At 43.3% G+C, this 17,137-nt stretch overlaps 1 protein-coding gene across 2 annotated transcripts; it reads right to left on the minus strand.

Annotated features, from left to right (window-relative positions):
* Window positions 1–1,131: 1,131 nt before the first annotated feature.
* Window positions 1,132–16,835, minus strand: SLC46A3 (solute carrier family 46, member 3). Of its 2 annotated transcripts, none has more exons than XM_012642116.1 (6): window positions 16,379–16,835; window positions 15,675–15,887; window positions 11,190–12,060; window positions 9,627–9,710; window positions 2,907–3,063; window positions 1,132–1,304 (listed from the first exon to the last, which is right to left on the minus strand). In XM_012642116.1, exons 2-6 carry the CDS (start codon window positions 15,861–15,863, stop codon window positions 1,220–1,222), a joined length of 1,386 nt encoding a protein of 461 aa, XP_012497570.1. In that variant the 5' UTR covers window positions 15,864–15,887; window positions 16,379–16,835; the 3' UTR covers window positions 1,132–1,219. The 2 variants fall into 2 exon arrangements, with proteins under 2 accessions (XP_012497570.1, XP_012497569.1); XM_012642115.1 differs by having other exon boundaries at window positions 1,205–1,304; window positions 16,664–16,835.
* Window positions 16,836–17,137: the final 302 nt, after the last annotated feature.

Raw genomic sequence — 17,137 nt, forward strand, 5'->3', positions numbered from 1 at the left:
GAAGCCCCGCAAGGCCTCGGGGCCAGGGGGTGTGTCAAGAAGTCTGGCTACCAAGAGGGAGCGATGTTTTGGCTGAAACTTGAATGTACTGAGGGAGGAAGGGCAGACGAACCGTGTGTAAAAAGACGCAGAGGTATGAAACAATGCGGTGCTTTCAGGGACCAGGGTGGATCCCAGGATGAGCTAAGGCAGTAAGAAATGAGATGGGAAGGGGTCAAATCATGTCTAGCTTGCTTATTGGACTGTTTTCCTGTGGGCATTAACCGCTGAGGGAGTCAGACTTGAACAACGCAAGACCTGTGTTTTAGGAACGCCCTTCTCAGCGCAGTGGGGAGCGGGAACAAGAGCTGGGTAAGAAAGACTGGGAGGTAGAACTCCCAGCCTGGGCTTGTGGGATGCGGATATCCTACTACTGATGCAAAGAACAAATACTGGTGCTGCAACATTAGTTGCTTTGTACCATGATTAGCTGTTTACTAAGTTTTTAAATTTTTTAGAATAACTTTATTTATAATCTTATTTTTCCCAATTACCCGTTTTACATTTAGAAATGTTATCACGCTTGTCACTGATGAAACATATTCAGAAAAGTGAAAAATACGTATTCTTTAAAGTGCCTTTCTTTTAAGGATTTTGTATCTATTAAAAGCTTTGACTATTAATAGCAACTTAATGAGCTGTGTAAAACAAAGCATTACTCAAGTAGAGGTAAAATCATATTATAAATATTTGAAACATATAATTATTTTTCTGTCAGTGAGTGACTCATCATAATTTTCATTATACCTCCACAATCCCTGAGAGAGGGGCCAGAAACCCATTTTGCAGATGAAGAGACTGAGGCAAAAGAGTTCTCCTTGGTTTCATGTGAAAGACTGGACTATGTCAGAGAGATTATTGCTTTTGACCTTAACAAGTTTCTTAATCCCTTCTTACACCCTTATGCTTCAGTTTCTTTTCTAAGTGCAAAGTGAGCAGCATGGGGGATTGGTTGTTCTGTGAATTGGAAATACACGGCACGACATGAACAAAGGGCTCACGGTGTGTGGCACTGTAAGAAGCTAGAGCCAGGACTGTTTCCCTGGCTGTGCGGTTCAGAAGAAAGAGGGGTGTGTTAACAGTGATTATGGATGAAGCACTGATCGTGGAGCTAGTTCGTAGTCTTCAGAATCACAGTAGATGATGTGTGTGTTAATGGTCTTGTTTTAAAAAATCTCCATCATCTGTCTGAAGCATCTTCACTGGATTCCTCCTGTATAAGAAGGCCATAGCTCCCCTCGTTCCAGCTGGTGCACTGGACAACACTACAAAAGCAAACAAGACATTTTAAAATTCGGATTAAGACAATTTATTCAGCTACAGTGGCTGAATAAATCCCGTTAAAAATAGAAACTGCAGCGACTCCACCAAGTGTTTCTAAGAAAGCAATACAATTACTTACAATAAGTAAGTAATCTGTATTCCATCTTCTCCCTGGTTACATAGCTTTTAATAAATTATACAAATTATGAATAGGAGTATCCTGGCATTTTGAATCCAACTGACTCATTATGCATAGTGTTCCGAAAATAATAAAAAAAATCTACAGGCATGCACCACTATCCCCTGCTAATTTTTCTATTTTTTGTTGAGACAGGGTCTCACTCTTGCTCAGGCTGGTCTCGAACTCCTGGCCTCAAGCAATCCTCCCACTTTAGCCTCCCAAAGTGTTAGGATTATAGGCATGAGCCACGGCGCCTGACTATTAACTTATTTTTAAAGCTTTGGGTCCATGTTCATGAACTGCTTTGTGACAGAGCTGAATAACGCTACTACCAACGACATATGAGTTATTGTCTCATCCTGTGCTCACCAGCACAGCATGTATTCATAATTTTGCTCATTCAGTAGGTAACAGTCTCTTTTTAGGATACCTAGTAAAAATAGCTTTTCACCAAAATTAGAGGAACTGCAAATACTACTGTACTCTGACACAGATCTAGGTATCAGAATTCAGTTGAGACAGTATGTATTGAGCTCCTGTGAACGAGACGTGGGCCAGCCCTTCAGGGAGTGCGCCGTCCTGCAGAATGCTTCAGGCCTGTGCTTGTAGGTTCTTTTCTCCCTCCCTCAGAGCCTCACCCCGAAGTGCTTAGGAGAACACAGAGAAGGCCTGGCTCCTTGTCACCTCCTTTACCTCCATTCCCAACACCGTGCTGTGCCGTCAGCCATGTGAAGAGGACAAAGCCCAGTAGGGAGGTTAATGTGCTTTTAGCCTGACGCTACGGCCCCACGGGACGGGCGTTTTAGCCATCGCTCATTTGGTTGGCTCATACTTCTTGTGAAATGGAAGGCAAAGGAGGAAATAAACATTTCTTTTACATTTATGCCTCTGACCTCTCTTTATTATCTGTACTATTCATAAATAGAATTTTGTACTTTGTTTTATTCGAATATTTACATTTAAAAAGGGAGTCACTAAACAAGCCAACTCTCTGGGAAGAGAATTCTTCATGGTCAGTGTATTCTATCTGCTTTTGTCGTTTACCCAGGAATCCCCATGAAATAAATCTTATTACAGCAATCTCTGACCATCAGGGGATGTTATACTCCGGGAAATCATAGTTTGAATATATACATCTCTAATCTTAGATGCTAATTTAATGACTTGTTTGTATTTGAAGAGGGACAGGTAACTTCTCAGAGTCTCTAACCCAAGCTTTCTTTCGCCTGGCTCTGATCAGCCTTGCCACTGCCTCTTCCGAAGTCTCCGAAATTATTTACAGGTGTCTTCATGTCTAAAAGTTCTTGAGAAAAGCACATTCTGAGGTAAAATTTCAACAGATCTATGTAATTTTATTGGTAGGGTTAGAAAATTCACTTAATCCAGATGCCCCTTGATAAGATGATTGGAAATAATTACATACCACAGACTGATGGCGGGAATTAGGAATAGACCGGCAGACAGCAGGAAAATGAAGCCAGGGTACCAAGCTACAGTGGCTGAATAAATCCCGTTAAACATAGAAACTGCAGCGACTCCACCAAGTGTTTCTAAGAAAGCAATACAAGCAAACAGGGTACCTGTTTGGGGTAGGGGTGTGGAGAGGGAAAAAGAAAAGTCTGAATTATAAAACAAGAAACAAAAACAAATGGAGAAAATTGTTACTCATTGAAAACAGCAAACATGGGAGCACTGCTTGTGAGTGAGAGCTATGCCCTCAAAATCCCTGAGAAGTCAGCAACCCATCTTGCAGAGGAAGAAACTAAGTCAAGGAGTTCTTGGACTTGACGTGAGAGATGTTGGAAAGTCCCAACAGCTGAGTTCTCGTGGCCGCAGGGCAGAGCTAGGAAGGCAGTAGCAGCTGAGCCCTCTGCAGACTGCAGAGTCTGTCCCCCCTGCCATGGCCTCAGCAAAGCCACAGCCGCCCCTGCAGTGCAGGCTGCTGTGTCCCACCCTCCGTCCCCTCGCTCATCTGTGACACACTGAATGGGCAGGATGGCCCCTAACAAGCCAAGTTTCCCTGCAAGGGCCTTTGGGAAGCTAAATAAATCCTTTTCATCTGCTTCTCAGCTCCGGCAAGAGTGCCAGCTGCAGGCAAGGAGAGATGAGATTCTTATCCTACGTCCTGCAATTTGAATTTCATCCCCCTCACCAAAGTGACCAAAACATCCAGTCCCCAGCTAGTTTCCTGCAAGTTTGACTCTTCAAGTTAACTACCCTATGCTCTAGTGAAGGTTGATGCCACAGTTTGATGTTAAGTGATTCTCATTTTTTCTTCCTTGCCCTCTCTGCCCCTTCCCTAAGTGATTCTTTAAAGCATATTTTTCTCTCTTACCTGCTTGCAACTGCCTCTGCCCTAAGATGTCTCACAAGGTTAAGAAGAGTGGGTATGGAGAATAGTAGGGAAGTTCCTCAAAAAACTAAAAATAGAACTTCCATATGATCCAGCAAAGCCACTACTGGGTATATATCCAAACGAAAGGAAATCAGTACGTTGAAGAGATATCCGCACTCCCATGTTTATTGCAGAACTATTCACAGTAGCCAAAATATTCAATCAACCCAAGTGGCCATCGATGGATGAATGGATAAAGAAGACGTGGTATATACACAATGGAACATTATTCAGCCATAAAAATGAATGACTCCTGTCATTTGCAGCAAACAGATGGAACTAGAGGCCATTACGTTAAGTGAACCAAGCTGAGCACAGAAAGACAGCTATTGCGTGTTCTCGCTCGTATGCAGGAGCCGAAAACAGTGGACCTCTAGTACAAATAGAGGCTAGATTGGTGGTTACCAGAACCTGGGGAAGGGGGAGAGGAAGGGGGAAAAAAGAATATAAATGTATTTATTACCACTGATCTGTACACTTAAAAATGGTAAAGATAGTAAATTATATTTGTGTGTTTTTACCTCGATAAAAAAAATTGAAAAAGAGGATTAAGAAGAGCAGGGATTCTGCTGCGCTCACACTTGTGTGGTAACGGGGCGGCCACTCAGCGTTTCTCAAGAAGCACGAAATGACTGTGTGGTCAGTTCAAGCTCTCAGTGGAGGGAAAGGGACGTTAGTCAACCGATTTTTAGCTGTGTCTGCAATCCAAGACCACGTCAACTGAAGAGTTAAACCTCCAGAAAACAGGCTGGCCATTTTGATGCACGTTTCTTCTTCTTTGTCAAATTTTGCATCACTAAATATAAGATTTGTGACCATTTTCAGTCAGACTGACGTGACTTTCTTGGTCTAAGTCCCTGTGGACATAGTTTCTGCTGGCTGCAGACTTGATCATCAAGCCATTGCGCTTGTTCCCTCCTTTGCCTTTTGACTTTTCCATGATAAGACTGCAAGCGTTTTCCTGTAGACAGTGCAAATCACGCAAATAGTTGTGTTTGCTTGACTGATGGAAAGGGAAGCCGAGCTAGAGGATTACCTTTCATAATTAGGTTGTAGTTCACATGTTTAGATTCTAATTTTCTCCATAGTCTTGATCCTTTAGAGGTGTATTAATTTTTATTTATTTATTTATATTTATATATATTTTTTTATAGAGACGGGCTCTCCCTCTTGCTCAGGCTGGTCTCAAACTCCTGAGCTCAAGCAATCCTTCTGCCTTGGCCTCCCAGAGTGCTAGGATTACAGGCGTGAGCCACCACACCCTGTTTTTATTTATTTAAACCTTTCCATTCTATTCTACATATTCTCTTACGTTGCTTTGAATTCTTCATTGAATGATAGAACATACATTCATAAAACATAGATCTGTCTCCACAAAATGATGTGTGGTTATTTATGAGTCTTCTTTTGACTAAAACGAAAGCTCTGTCCATGCCAAGTGCACATCTGCCTTGCTGGCTGCTCTGTCCCCAGGGCCCAGCTGTCCTGGTACATGGTAGACATTTAATAAATACCTGTCAAATCAATGAATAAAAGCTTAATTCAGGCCGGGCGCGGTGGCTCACTGGGAGGCTGAGGTGGGCGGATTGTTTGAGCTCAGGAATTCGAAACCAGCCTGAGCAAGAGCGAGATCCTGTCTCTACTAAAAATGGAAAGAAATTAATCAGACAACTAAAAATACATAGAAAAAATTAGCCGGGCATGGTGGCGCATGCCTGTAGTCCCAGCTACTCGGGAGGCTGAGGCAGAAGGATCCCTTGAGCCCAGGAGTCTGAGGTTGCTGTGAGCTAGGCTGACACCACGGCACTCTAGTCCGGGCAACACAGTAAGACTCTGTCTCAAAAAAAAAAAAAAAAAAAGCTTAATTCAGGAGCCCACTTATCAACCATCAAGTAGCATATGGACTTACTGCCTCCATGATTTATGATAATATATTAAGTCAGTTTAATTGGAAGGAAGTTCTCCAACTTGTTTAACTACATTATTATTTTCTTTTATTAATATTTCTGATCTTTAGCTACAGCCAGAAATCGTGCTATGTTGAACAGACGGCACAGTACTGGTTCTGTTCTGCAAGGGCTTTAATCCATTCTTGATGGGACGTAGGTCTGACAGTGCACCATCTGTTCTGATAGAGCCATACATTAGGAAGTAGCTTTAGCTTGCTCTCTGAGCAGTTCAACTTGTTTAATAGTTGCCAGAGAGAAATTCTATAATAAGTGCAATTGAGTTTATTTTCTAAATCAATAGACCTCAAAAATCAAGTCTGTTTTACTCTATTCCAATTTATGATCACAAGGAGTACATGGGTGATGCCAAGGTAAAATAGGTAGTCTGAGATGGCTTTAGTTATGAGTTTCACAGCTGTGTAGAGCACAGAGATTTCAAAATAATTACCAAAATTCCATTTTCTTATCTTTCTCATTTAAGATAATAGAGATATAGAGGCATCTGAAAACTTGTGCAGTATTTCCCCTCTTCTCTGATTATTTTAAAGTGCATAATATTTTCACAAAAATGGCCATTTTTGAATACATTCTTTTTTTTTAACTTTTTTTTTATCACACTGTTGCCCAGGCTGGAGTGCAGTGGTGTGATCATAGCTCACTGCAGCCTCAAGCTCCTGGGCTCAAGCCATCCTCCTGCCTCAGCCTCCAGAGTAGCTAGGACTACAGGCGCACACCACAACTCCTGGCTAATTTATTTATTTATTTTTTTAGAGATGGGGTCTCACTATTTTGCCCAGGCTGGTTTTGAACTCTTAGCCTCAAGGGATCCTCCTGCCCCAGCCTCCTAAGTCACTGGGATTACAGGTGTGAGCCACCTCACCCAGTGGGAGTACATTTTAGTTATAGAAATTTTGACACCATCCAAAGGATTTCTTAGTTTGCACTTAAGAACAGAGTAATGAAACTATCCTAGAATAAATGGAGTCACAAGTCACAAAGTTACTGCAATTGGAATAAGAAATGCCAAAATGTAAGCTTAACATTTTTTTAATGTTACTGTATTTAATAGTATAAGATGACCTTTTGAAAGACTTTATAAACTAAACCAAATATAAACAGAAATAAACTATACATCCTGACAATTCTATTTTAGCTCTATGTAAAATCAGGTAATTTTTTTTTTCCCTAACAACCTTATCGAGATACAATTCCCACACCATAAAACTCACCCTCTTAAAATGTATAATTCAGTGGTTCTCAGTGTGTTCACAGAGTTGTGCAAGCATCAGCATAATCTAACTGTAGAGCATTTTCATCACCCCAAAAAGAAACTCTATAGCCATTAGCAGTCCCTCCCCTCTCGCCAGCCCGGGCGAGCCCTAATCTGATTTCTGTCTCTATGGATTTGCCCCTTCTGAACATTTCACATAAACGGAATCATAGTTATACGATAATATGTGGCTGTTGTGACTAACATCTTTATTTAACATAATGATTTCACAATTCATCCATGTTACAAGCATTTATCAGAATGTCATTTCTTTTTATTGGTGAATAAAATGCTGTCAATGAAAAGAAATGACTGTCCCCGGGACAGATATACCACATTTTGTTTATCCACTCATCAGTTCGTGGACATTTGCACTGTTTCCACTTTTTGGCTATTGTGAATAATGATGCTGTGATCATTTGTGTATACGATTTTGTGTGGACATATGTTTTCACTTCTCTTGGGTATATATGTAGGGGTGGAGTGGCTGAGTCATAAAGTAACTCTGACTTTCGGAGGAACTGCCCATCTGCTGGCTGCGCCATTTCACACCCCCGCCAGCAGCGCACAAGGCTCCAGTTTCTGTACGTGCTCCCAGCACTGGTCACGGTCTGTTCTACTTGGGCCATCCTGTTGGTTCTCACTGTGGTTGTGATTTGTATTTCCTTGATGGCTAATGATACTGAGCATTTTTTCATGTGCTTATTTGTCATTTGTATATCTTTCTTTGGAGAAAAGTCTATTCGAATCCTGTGCTCATTTCTTAATTGAGTTGTCCTTTCGTTGTTGAGTTTTAAGAGTTCTTATACATGCCTGATACAAATTCCCTCTCAGACAAATGGTTTGCAAATATTTCCTCCCATTCTGCGGGTTGTCTTTTCACTTTCTCAATGGTGTCCTTTGAAGCACAAAAGTTTTTCAAAGGACAAACTTTGAAAGAAGTTGTTGGAGGAAGTTTAATTTATCTATTTTTTCTTTTGTTGTTGTGCTTTTGGTGTCATATCTAGGAAATCATTGCATAATGCAGGGAAGCAGGTAGAATTTTACATAGTTCAACTATAAATTTTTATATTCCTAAGTGATTTTCAAGGTAATCGTCATCGCATAATCTAGAAGCAGCTGTGTGAACATACAGCTACATCATATGGGTGAAAAAGAGTCAGGAAATATTATTTGTAATTTATTGAATTATGCAGTCTTCCCTGGTGTTGACTAATAAACTGGCGTAAATACAATAGCATAATTATGAATTATTCATAAATAATCAAATAAGAAGATTTGTACCAGGCCAAGATGTGAAACTAAAGAAAGTACCAGAGTCTAATAATATTCATGACACAAACGGGCAGGAGGACAGTCCCAAATGTCTAATATCTAACTCGCAACTAGTTTGAAATAGAACTTTGTCTTCATTCCATGCTGGTTTTCTCTACCCACTTCAGCTCTGTGCTCTGCTCTGGCTTGGGAGGCTGACCCCACAAATTATGTGACTGGGATTTCCCTGCTGGCCCAACTTCCTGCTCAACATGGTCAAAGGGATGGAGGAGAAAAGGTTACGGTGTTTCTTTCTGCTCCCTCCCTATTTGGGGCATCTCTCCGGCTGCCTCCACCTGTTCAATCCTCTCTCTCTAATTTTTTTGTCTTAGAATCTGGGGGACAGTCAACCCACTCCTCCATAATGCCCTTCAAGAGAGTCTCTTGATTGAACTAGGTGAGTGGGACCCTGTTTCCTGTCAGAACTCTGATTCAGGCTCAGCCGTAACATTTGTGGGGACCCGAGTAAGGATATGATTACAGGTGTATATATAATATTATATTCTCAGTATTTAAAAGTTATAAATCTGGCTAACAAACTGTTAACTAAAATATGTTCTGTCTCCCTGCTGTGAAAAGTATACCTTTGTAATGATCTGGAAGGCCAGACTGGAGCTTAGCATTCTGAGACTTTTTCAGAGTTCCACGTAGAAACACGACGGCGCTGGGAGAGGGGGCCCTGGGCCCTCTGTCCCAGCCTGCCCCCCACCCCCATCCATTCTACCCCTTGTCTGCCCTGCTCAGAAGGGGCCATTTACACATGAGTGCAGACTCCCCCTCCTGGACTCCCTCTTTGGTCCAGTGTGAGCACGCTGTGCACGGCCCACCCTCAGGAGAAAGGCGCTGAGAGAGAATCATCCAGGCACTCACTGGACCTGAGCCCAGAGCTGTCTGGGCTGGGAATTACAGGGTTCAGTCTAGAAGAGGAGGGGCGCCGTGGGCTGCCAGTGGAAATATCCTCTTGGCCCCGAGGTCTCCTATCTTCCTGGGGCCTGTGTGCTAGAGACAGGCCAGAGCCAGCCCTCTAGAGCATGAGGCCCTTGGCAGGGGCTCCCTTGCCTGAGTGTGAGCCTCTTCCTAACAGAGCTCACCACTTCATTCAAAAGGAGATTCATGCAGAAAAAGGGCTGTAGAACATTCTGCAGCCTCAAACATTGATCATACGTGTATTTGAGTTGGTACAAACTGTACATTCATGATATTCTTTAAACTCACCTTGTTCAGTAGAACGCACCACTTTTGACAACATGGACCGTAGAACAGACATCGGCACAATGATGAAAAGGAATGGTATCCTGGCTGTGAGAGAAATGATTGGAAATCACTGGCTAAGTCTGAAAGCTAACGGTCAGGTTACAATGGGAAACAAGTTCTCTCTGTTTAATTTCCTTTTCTATGAGCATCCTAACTCTGCATCTAAAGATTCCATCAATTGTAGAATTCTGTTTAATGAATTAAAATAAACTATGGACTTGTCAATTTAAGGTTCCTTTACTCTAGAATTCTTATTCCAGTACAACAAGAGTTAATTTAAATTCTAGGTCCAGATCTCTATAATCTGCCAGTTGAGATTGATCTGCCTATTTTCCTAATTATGTAGTAACCCTTTATTTAGTAAATTGTGGCTGCTGATTAGTTCTTGTGCTTTTCAGACTTGGCATTCTCAGTGACAGCATTCCTTTATTATATCGATTCATTTATTTGTCAACTGGTTATCATCTTGCTTGTTCATCTTTGCGGCTGAATAACTTCATGAACACACATTGCATCTGGTCTTAAATTATGGCCTTTAATAGTCAGTAGTGTTTCTAGTTATATCATAAAACAGTAATATATTACATTTGCAGAACACTAAAGTTTTCCAAGTGTTTTCACATCTATTAACTTACTTGGCCGCTCTTGGCCAAGCAGCTCTTAGGGAGATAGGGAGAAAAACTGGCATTTACTGAATAATAGGCCTCGTGCTAAGTAAGTGTGTTATAGTATCTAATATTCATTATAGCTCTCTGAATTAGATACTACTGTGCCCATCTTACAAATGAGAAAATGAGGGCTCAGAGTAAACAAGCCACTTGCCCAAGATCACCTACTGCTATAGATGGAAACGAAGCCCAATTCTGTTTGGTCACACTGCTTCCTTGCAAGGTAGCAAGGGGTTAACTCCTCCACTGGAGAAAAGACTAAATCAGACCTTTCCCAAGGTCCCACTTTATAGTCTTTATATATCTCACACAAACCCTGCAAAAACAGTGAGGAAGGGAGTCAAGGAAGCAGTCCAATTTGCCAGACAGCAATTCATCAAAAGTCAATTCACGAAAATGCCTGATTTGCTGAAAGATCAATTCGCAAAATCTGTCTTAAAGAATTTGTTTCTTGAATATATTCAATGAATAGAAATTTTTCTTATGAACCTCTGAGTATACTTTATATAATCATCCTAAATATTTTTATGGGAAGTAGCCTTCTTAGTAGCATTCTAAGAGATGTTCTCATGGTGAAAACTATACTGAAGAACTGATTCATAAGAAGAACGTTCCTCAAAACAATTTTTCGGCAAGTGGGAAAATTTGGAAAATTGTGGTTATCAGTGAATTAAATTTTTAAAGCAAATTTGGCTTTGAATTTATTGGTTTCTGGCCAACTAGCTTTTTACTTTTAATTGAACTAGAATGGATTAAATAGAGAGCTCTATATTTAAGTTTTTCTCTCAAGAGACTCACTTGATTTCATATGAACATCACATACACAGTTAATTCTGAGGCTACATTTGTAACTCACCGAGAAACATCATCAGCGTTGTCCTGGCAAAAGCAGTTATGGCCATTCCTGCCATGGTGGTAACAATCCCAATGAAGGCCATATGAATATCTTCCATACAATACGAAAAAAACCATATTCCTAGGAAGCTACTCAAAAAAGTGGCACTACCCAAGGCTGATCCATAACCTATAAGAACTTCATTCCAGCAGAGCGGTGAATTCAATTCATAAAGGATAAAAATTGGGACAGTGCCCATGACCATGAAATAATAAGTGATCATTGTAAAAAGCAACAAACAGAGCACAGACCGTCGTGTACCAGAAGCATTTTTAAAAAGCATGTAAGTTGGGTAAAATAGTTTTTTAAAGCCTCCACCACATGATATAGTTACATTCTGAGATGAAGACTCTTTCATTGGATCACTAAGAAAAAATGAAATGTAGATCAAGTTAATAGCAGCAGCCACAGCAATAATTAAAAACGACCACACAAAACCTAGTTCTCTAATAAAATAGCCAGATGACAGTCCTGTTAGTCCAGTAACAACTCCAAGTATAAAGTCAACTACAGCTATTCGAATTGTTTTTTGTTTGTGTTCTTTACACTGATCAACTATATAGGCAAGGGAAGCTCCAAAAAATGTGGTAAAATTGCCACAAAATGCACCAATGAAGGTAGATGCAATCAAAAGCTGGAATGGAAAGGCAAAATAACAAAGCAAACAGAGCCAAATGCTGGTTGCAAGAACACCAACAGAAGACAGAATCATAGGGAGTTTTCGTCCATAGTGATCGCTGTTAGACAAAAGTATGAACGTAGACACTAGACCAGGAATTAACCCACTTAAGTCCAACTGCAGGCTAAAAAGAGATGCTTTTCTCTGAACTTCCTGCAAAGACATAAAAAGAAGAGAATATGTTTACAGAGGTTTACACAATGTGCATAAACATATCATGGTGCATAGTTTTCTTAACATTGACAGCAGGTCATAGGTGGGGAGTCTCTGGTGTATGGGTAGGACTGATACAGCTTAAATCTTCATGCAGCTCACAAAGCAAGTGCAGGTGGAATATCCCTTATGCAAAATGCTTGGGACCAGAAGTGTTTTGGATGATTTTTTCAGATTTTGGAACATTTACATATACATAATGAGATATCTTGGGGATGGGATCCAAATCTAAACCCAAAATTCACTTATGTTTCACATATACCTCATACACATAGCTTGGAAGTAATTTTATACAATATTTTTTAATAATTTTGTGCATGAAACAAAGTTTGTGTTAAGTACTTATGTGTGGAATTTTCCACTTGAGGCATCATGCTCCTGCTCAAAAAGTTTTGGATTTTGGAGCATTTTGGATTTTGGATTAGGGATGCTCAACTTGTATCAAAAGGTGACATAATTATCCACACTCGGTCCTGATACTGAAGTGCCACAGTGGTGACTTAAACCCAAAGAAAGAAAAATATGAGGCCGGGCGCGGTGGCTCACGCCTGTAATCCTAGCACTCTGGGAGGCCGAGGCGGGCGGATTGTTTGAGCTCAGGAGTTCGAAACCAGCCTGAGCAAGAGCGAGACCCCGTCTCTACTAAAAATAGAAAGAAATTAATCGGACAACTAAAAATACATAGAAAAAATTAGCCGGGCATGGTGGCGCATGCTTGTAGTCCCAGCTACTTGGGAGGCTGAGGCAGGAGGATCGCTTGAGCCCAGGAGTTTGAGGTTGCTGTGAGCTAGGCTGACGCCACGGCACTCTAGCCTGGGCAACACAGTGAGACTCTGTCTCAAAAAAAAAATAAAATAAAATAAATAAATAAATAAATAAATAGAAAAATATGTATTGGTGTGTGTCTGTCTTACACAGAGGGCCTGGAGACCCCAAGTCCTCTAATACTGGCCACATTGTGACTTTTCTTTCTTCTACAAGCAGTTTGCAGTGAGAGATCACGACCACTGTCCTAAAGCAAGAGCAATACCCTTTTCTGTGAGCAATACCCTCTAACTGCTCTAGAGGAGAAGGAATAGCACATGTGAACGCCATGCTCAACAGGCTTTTATTTAAGAAGAGTTCAGTTCCCTTTTTACCTGTGTCTCCACAGATAGATTAGTGGGAAACCCATTTCTTTATTTACTAAATAAAATAAAAAATAAGATAAAATCCAAAGAGGAGCCTGGCATTATCTAAAGACAGTCATGTGCCATGAATTGAGGGATAAGATAAACTCAACTCTGGGGACCGAAACAATGATGGCAGACAACTACATGCACACAGATTAGAAGACGTGACAGTCGTTACACTAGCTATTTGTTGGAAGGAACTTTGGGTGATTTAAAGGCATTTTCTGTGTGCCAATTCTATTTTCCAAATTTAATATAAAGAGTATGTGCCATTATAACAGGAAATACTAAGCTCACTCAACAATAGAAGATTTAATAGAAGATTTTTCAGTCATTGAATGAATCACTGAAGCTGATGGTGGTGCCTCCTGGGGACAAACATGTTCCTTTGTCCTAAGGAGCAATAGTGAGTGGGCTGCCACTCCAGTGTGGGTGGCAGGGTGGGGCTGGGGGTGGTTTCCAGTTCCCAGAGGTCTAAGGACACCATCTTTTAAGGGACCCTTCCTAGGGACCCATACCTAAAGTAGTATGTTCTCTTGAATATTAATCCAACTAAAAAACAATAAATGAAAAAACAATCAATTTGAAAATTTGGCAAAAAAAAAAATCTTCAAAATGAGACCACTGCTCTGGTCTCAGCAGCTGGGCCAGGCCAGAGGGAGGCCAACACCCATCACCTGCACAGGTGCAGAGGCCACCAAGGCGTCTGGACCACGGCCTGTCTCCTCTTAACTCCGCCAGGGCACAAGAAGCAGGCTTTCCCGGACATCCAAGTCCTCTCCTCCCAGGCCCCGGGGAAGGAAGCACAGGATTAGATACACAATCAAGAGAACCTTCTCACCCAGGGAATGACATTCTTGAAGGGAGACAAAACCACTAGGTGAGAGCCTCAGCCCCTCTCTTTTTATGACCCTACTCTAGGCCAGAACCTTGATGTCTTTACTTGGTGGCTGCCCAGAAATAACCAGTTCCAAGCAAGCTTCTCCCATGGGAATGAGGAAATGAGCAAGGTCAGGGAATGTGCCAAACAGCTGGGCCTCGCCCCAGCCAGCCCCACCTGACACCTGCAGGTCACCTCGGGAAGTGCTGGAGCCTCCCCTCTTGGCCCTCGTGGCCGTTTCCTCAGACTCTTCTCCCCGTCACCTCAGCAGGAGGTGACTCAATTCCCTTCAACGCTTTTCATCTTTGACTGGGAAGGCTGCACTACTCTTTTGCCATCACAGAATATCCCCAAGGGGAAGAGTTCAAAGTTGACAAGCGTGGTTTGTATTTGAGGCATTGTAGGAAGAAACATTTCCAAATCTGGAGGCTAGCTCTTTGGTAGACATGGTAGACTTTTGTCAAAAACTGCCCCAGGGACCAGGAGAACGGTGAAGTACCTCCTGTTCTAAACAAAAAAATTGGCAGAGGGGGCTGCAGAGGGAGGAAGAAAAGCCTCCATAATACCTGGCTAAACATTTTCAGGGTCCTGAGAGCACAAATGAGTCCACACAGTGCTTCCTCAACATGTGGGAGCCAAGGCTGGTGTGATACCACCACCAAACGGCAAATGCTGCCCCAGCCACAGCCCGTGACAGACACTGGCCCACAGTCTTCAGTGATGGGCCACTTTCTAGAGTCCCTGCAAGCTGGGACATGCAGAAAGGGCTGGGAGGCAGAGAGCAGGGGAGAGGCAGAAACACCATGTTTCACCCGGCCCTGCCCACCGCCCACCGCCCACCAAGTAGCTCATCCTGGCCGGCCCTGCTCCAATTTTCAGACTCTTTTTTTTAATATGATGAGAGAGGCAGCCACAGAGGCAATGATACTGTGCTGAAATTTTCTGAGGAAAAGGAGAAAGCCAGAGTGGTGGTTCACACCTGTAGTCCCACGTACTCAGGAGGCTGAGGCAGGAGAATCACTAGAGGCCAAGAATTTGAGACCAGCCTGAGTGAGAGCGAGACCCTGTCTCTACAAAAAGTGGAAAAATTAGCCGGGTATGGAGGCACATGCCTGTAGTCCCAGCCACTCAGGAGGCTGAGGCAGGAGGATCGCTTGAGCCCAGGAGTTTGAGGTTGCAGTGAGCTAGGATGATGCCACTGCACTCTAGCCCAGGAGACAGAGCAAGACTCTGTCTGAAAAATAAAATAAAATTAAAAAATTTAAAAAGAGGAAAGGGAAAAGCTAGTGTCACAGAAGGAAGACAGTGTTTTAACAAGAGGCAGATGAAAAGTGTCAAGAAACTTTAAATGGGATGAGAACTTCGGTAAAGGCCAATTTGATTTAGGGTCTAGGACTTTGATGCCCTTGAGAAACGGATGTATACCGAGTGCAGCTCTTCTAGTTAAAACCCTTGTATTCATTTCCTTTTTATTACATTTTATGAATATTTTAATTTCTTACCTCCTGGAATGCAAAAAATGGGCTGCTTTTGTTTTTTTCACACTCAGAAATATTGCTATCAAATGAAAAACTGTAGTTGCTTGTTTCTTCCCATATTCTCCTATAAACATATTGTGTTGTCAGGGGAGTGGTCAAAGCTAGAGCAAACGCATTAAGGAAAATGGCAGGTTCTACAAATAAAATCTTCATATTGCTTGCGTAGATAGCTGAATTCTACAAAAAAAAAAAAAAAAAAAAGGAGAGGTAATCAGTTGCATTTTTATCCAGAGGCTAGATTTTCAAAGATGGGGAAGTTGGGGCACTTTTGTGCAGTAAACAACAAGCAAACTAGGGAGGAGAAAAGCAAGCACTTCCTAGGACAATAACTTTGACTTCGGAGTAGGGCACTCAGTAACAACCCGAGGCTGTCACCCTTTCCATTTTTAAGAGTGGGACCTTTTAGGGCTTAAGCAGCCTCTAAGACGATTCTTTGCAATAATCTGAATAAGCCGTCACCCAACTCGGTTAGCTAAAGATCGCTCTGCAGTCCCCACATTGTATACTGCCAGCGGTTTTCGTAAGTTAAACAATGAAGTTCCTCTTGGGACGCGGCAGTTACACAACTGTTATTGTTATTTTGCTGCGTGTTAATGACGGACAGGGAGGGGCCTTTCAAAAAGCAGCTCCCAATCAGAAGGGGCTTTTTTTGTTTTGTTCTAACTCACCCCACGATGACAGTCCTGCTGCCCGGCCGCGCGCAGGTCCGCCCCTTTCGCGGGCTGCGTGCTGGGTGCCCTCCGGGGCTCGGGGCCGCCCGCGGGGAGGGGGCGGCAGCGGACACGCCGGGGACTCCGGCCTCCGCGGCGACGGGGCCGGGACTACGCAGCTGGCGCTGGCGCGGGGAGGGGACTTTCCCGATCAATTCGCCCCAAAACGCCAGTCGGGGAAACTCTAGCCCTATTTGGAAGCAAACCCAGGCAAGCGCACTTCCGCTCCCGAGTGACACCTACGACGTTCGCCGCACAGCCCTCGGCTCCCCCGCGGCCCTGCGCTGCACTTGGCCTCGGGCGGCTCCGGGAGGCGCCGGCGCGCGGGGCAGCTGCTCCTTCGGCGCGGTCGGCTGTCTGGGTCCGCCGGTCGCCCAGCCTCGGCCGTGACTCAGCCGCCGCCAGCTGAGCTTCGTGCCCGCCAGGGAGGCGGGTCGGCCACTGTCACTGTCCTTCCCGGCTCTTCTGCGATTGGGCCCCGCGGCCGGCGCCCCTGCGGCGATTGGCCCGCCTCGACGCCGCTCTCGTGCGCCCGCCCCCCGGAGGCCCAGAGCGGATCCCGCGCCCCAGAACCGCCGCTGCCGGGTGCGCAGACTGCGGTTGCAAAGCGTGTCTGGGTCCGAATGTCGCTTTGCACAGAGGCACCCAGGAGATCTGTCGCAAAAGGAACATGTTTGGGCTGCGGCTCCCTGCAGCATCCGGTCCGCAGGGCCAGTG

The sequence above is a fragment of the Propithecus coquereli genome, unplaced genomic scaffold, assembly GCF_000956105.1.
Source record: "Propithecus coquereli isolate 6110/MARCELLA unplaced genomic scaffold, Pcoq_1.0 Scaffold175, whole genome shotgun sequence".
NCBI classification, from domain to species: Eukaryota; Metazoa; Chordata; class Mammalia; order Primates; family Indriidae; genus Propithecus; species Propithecus coquereli.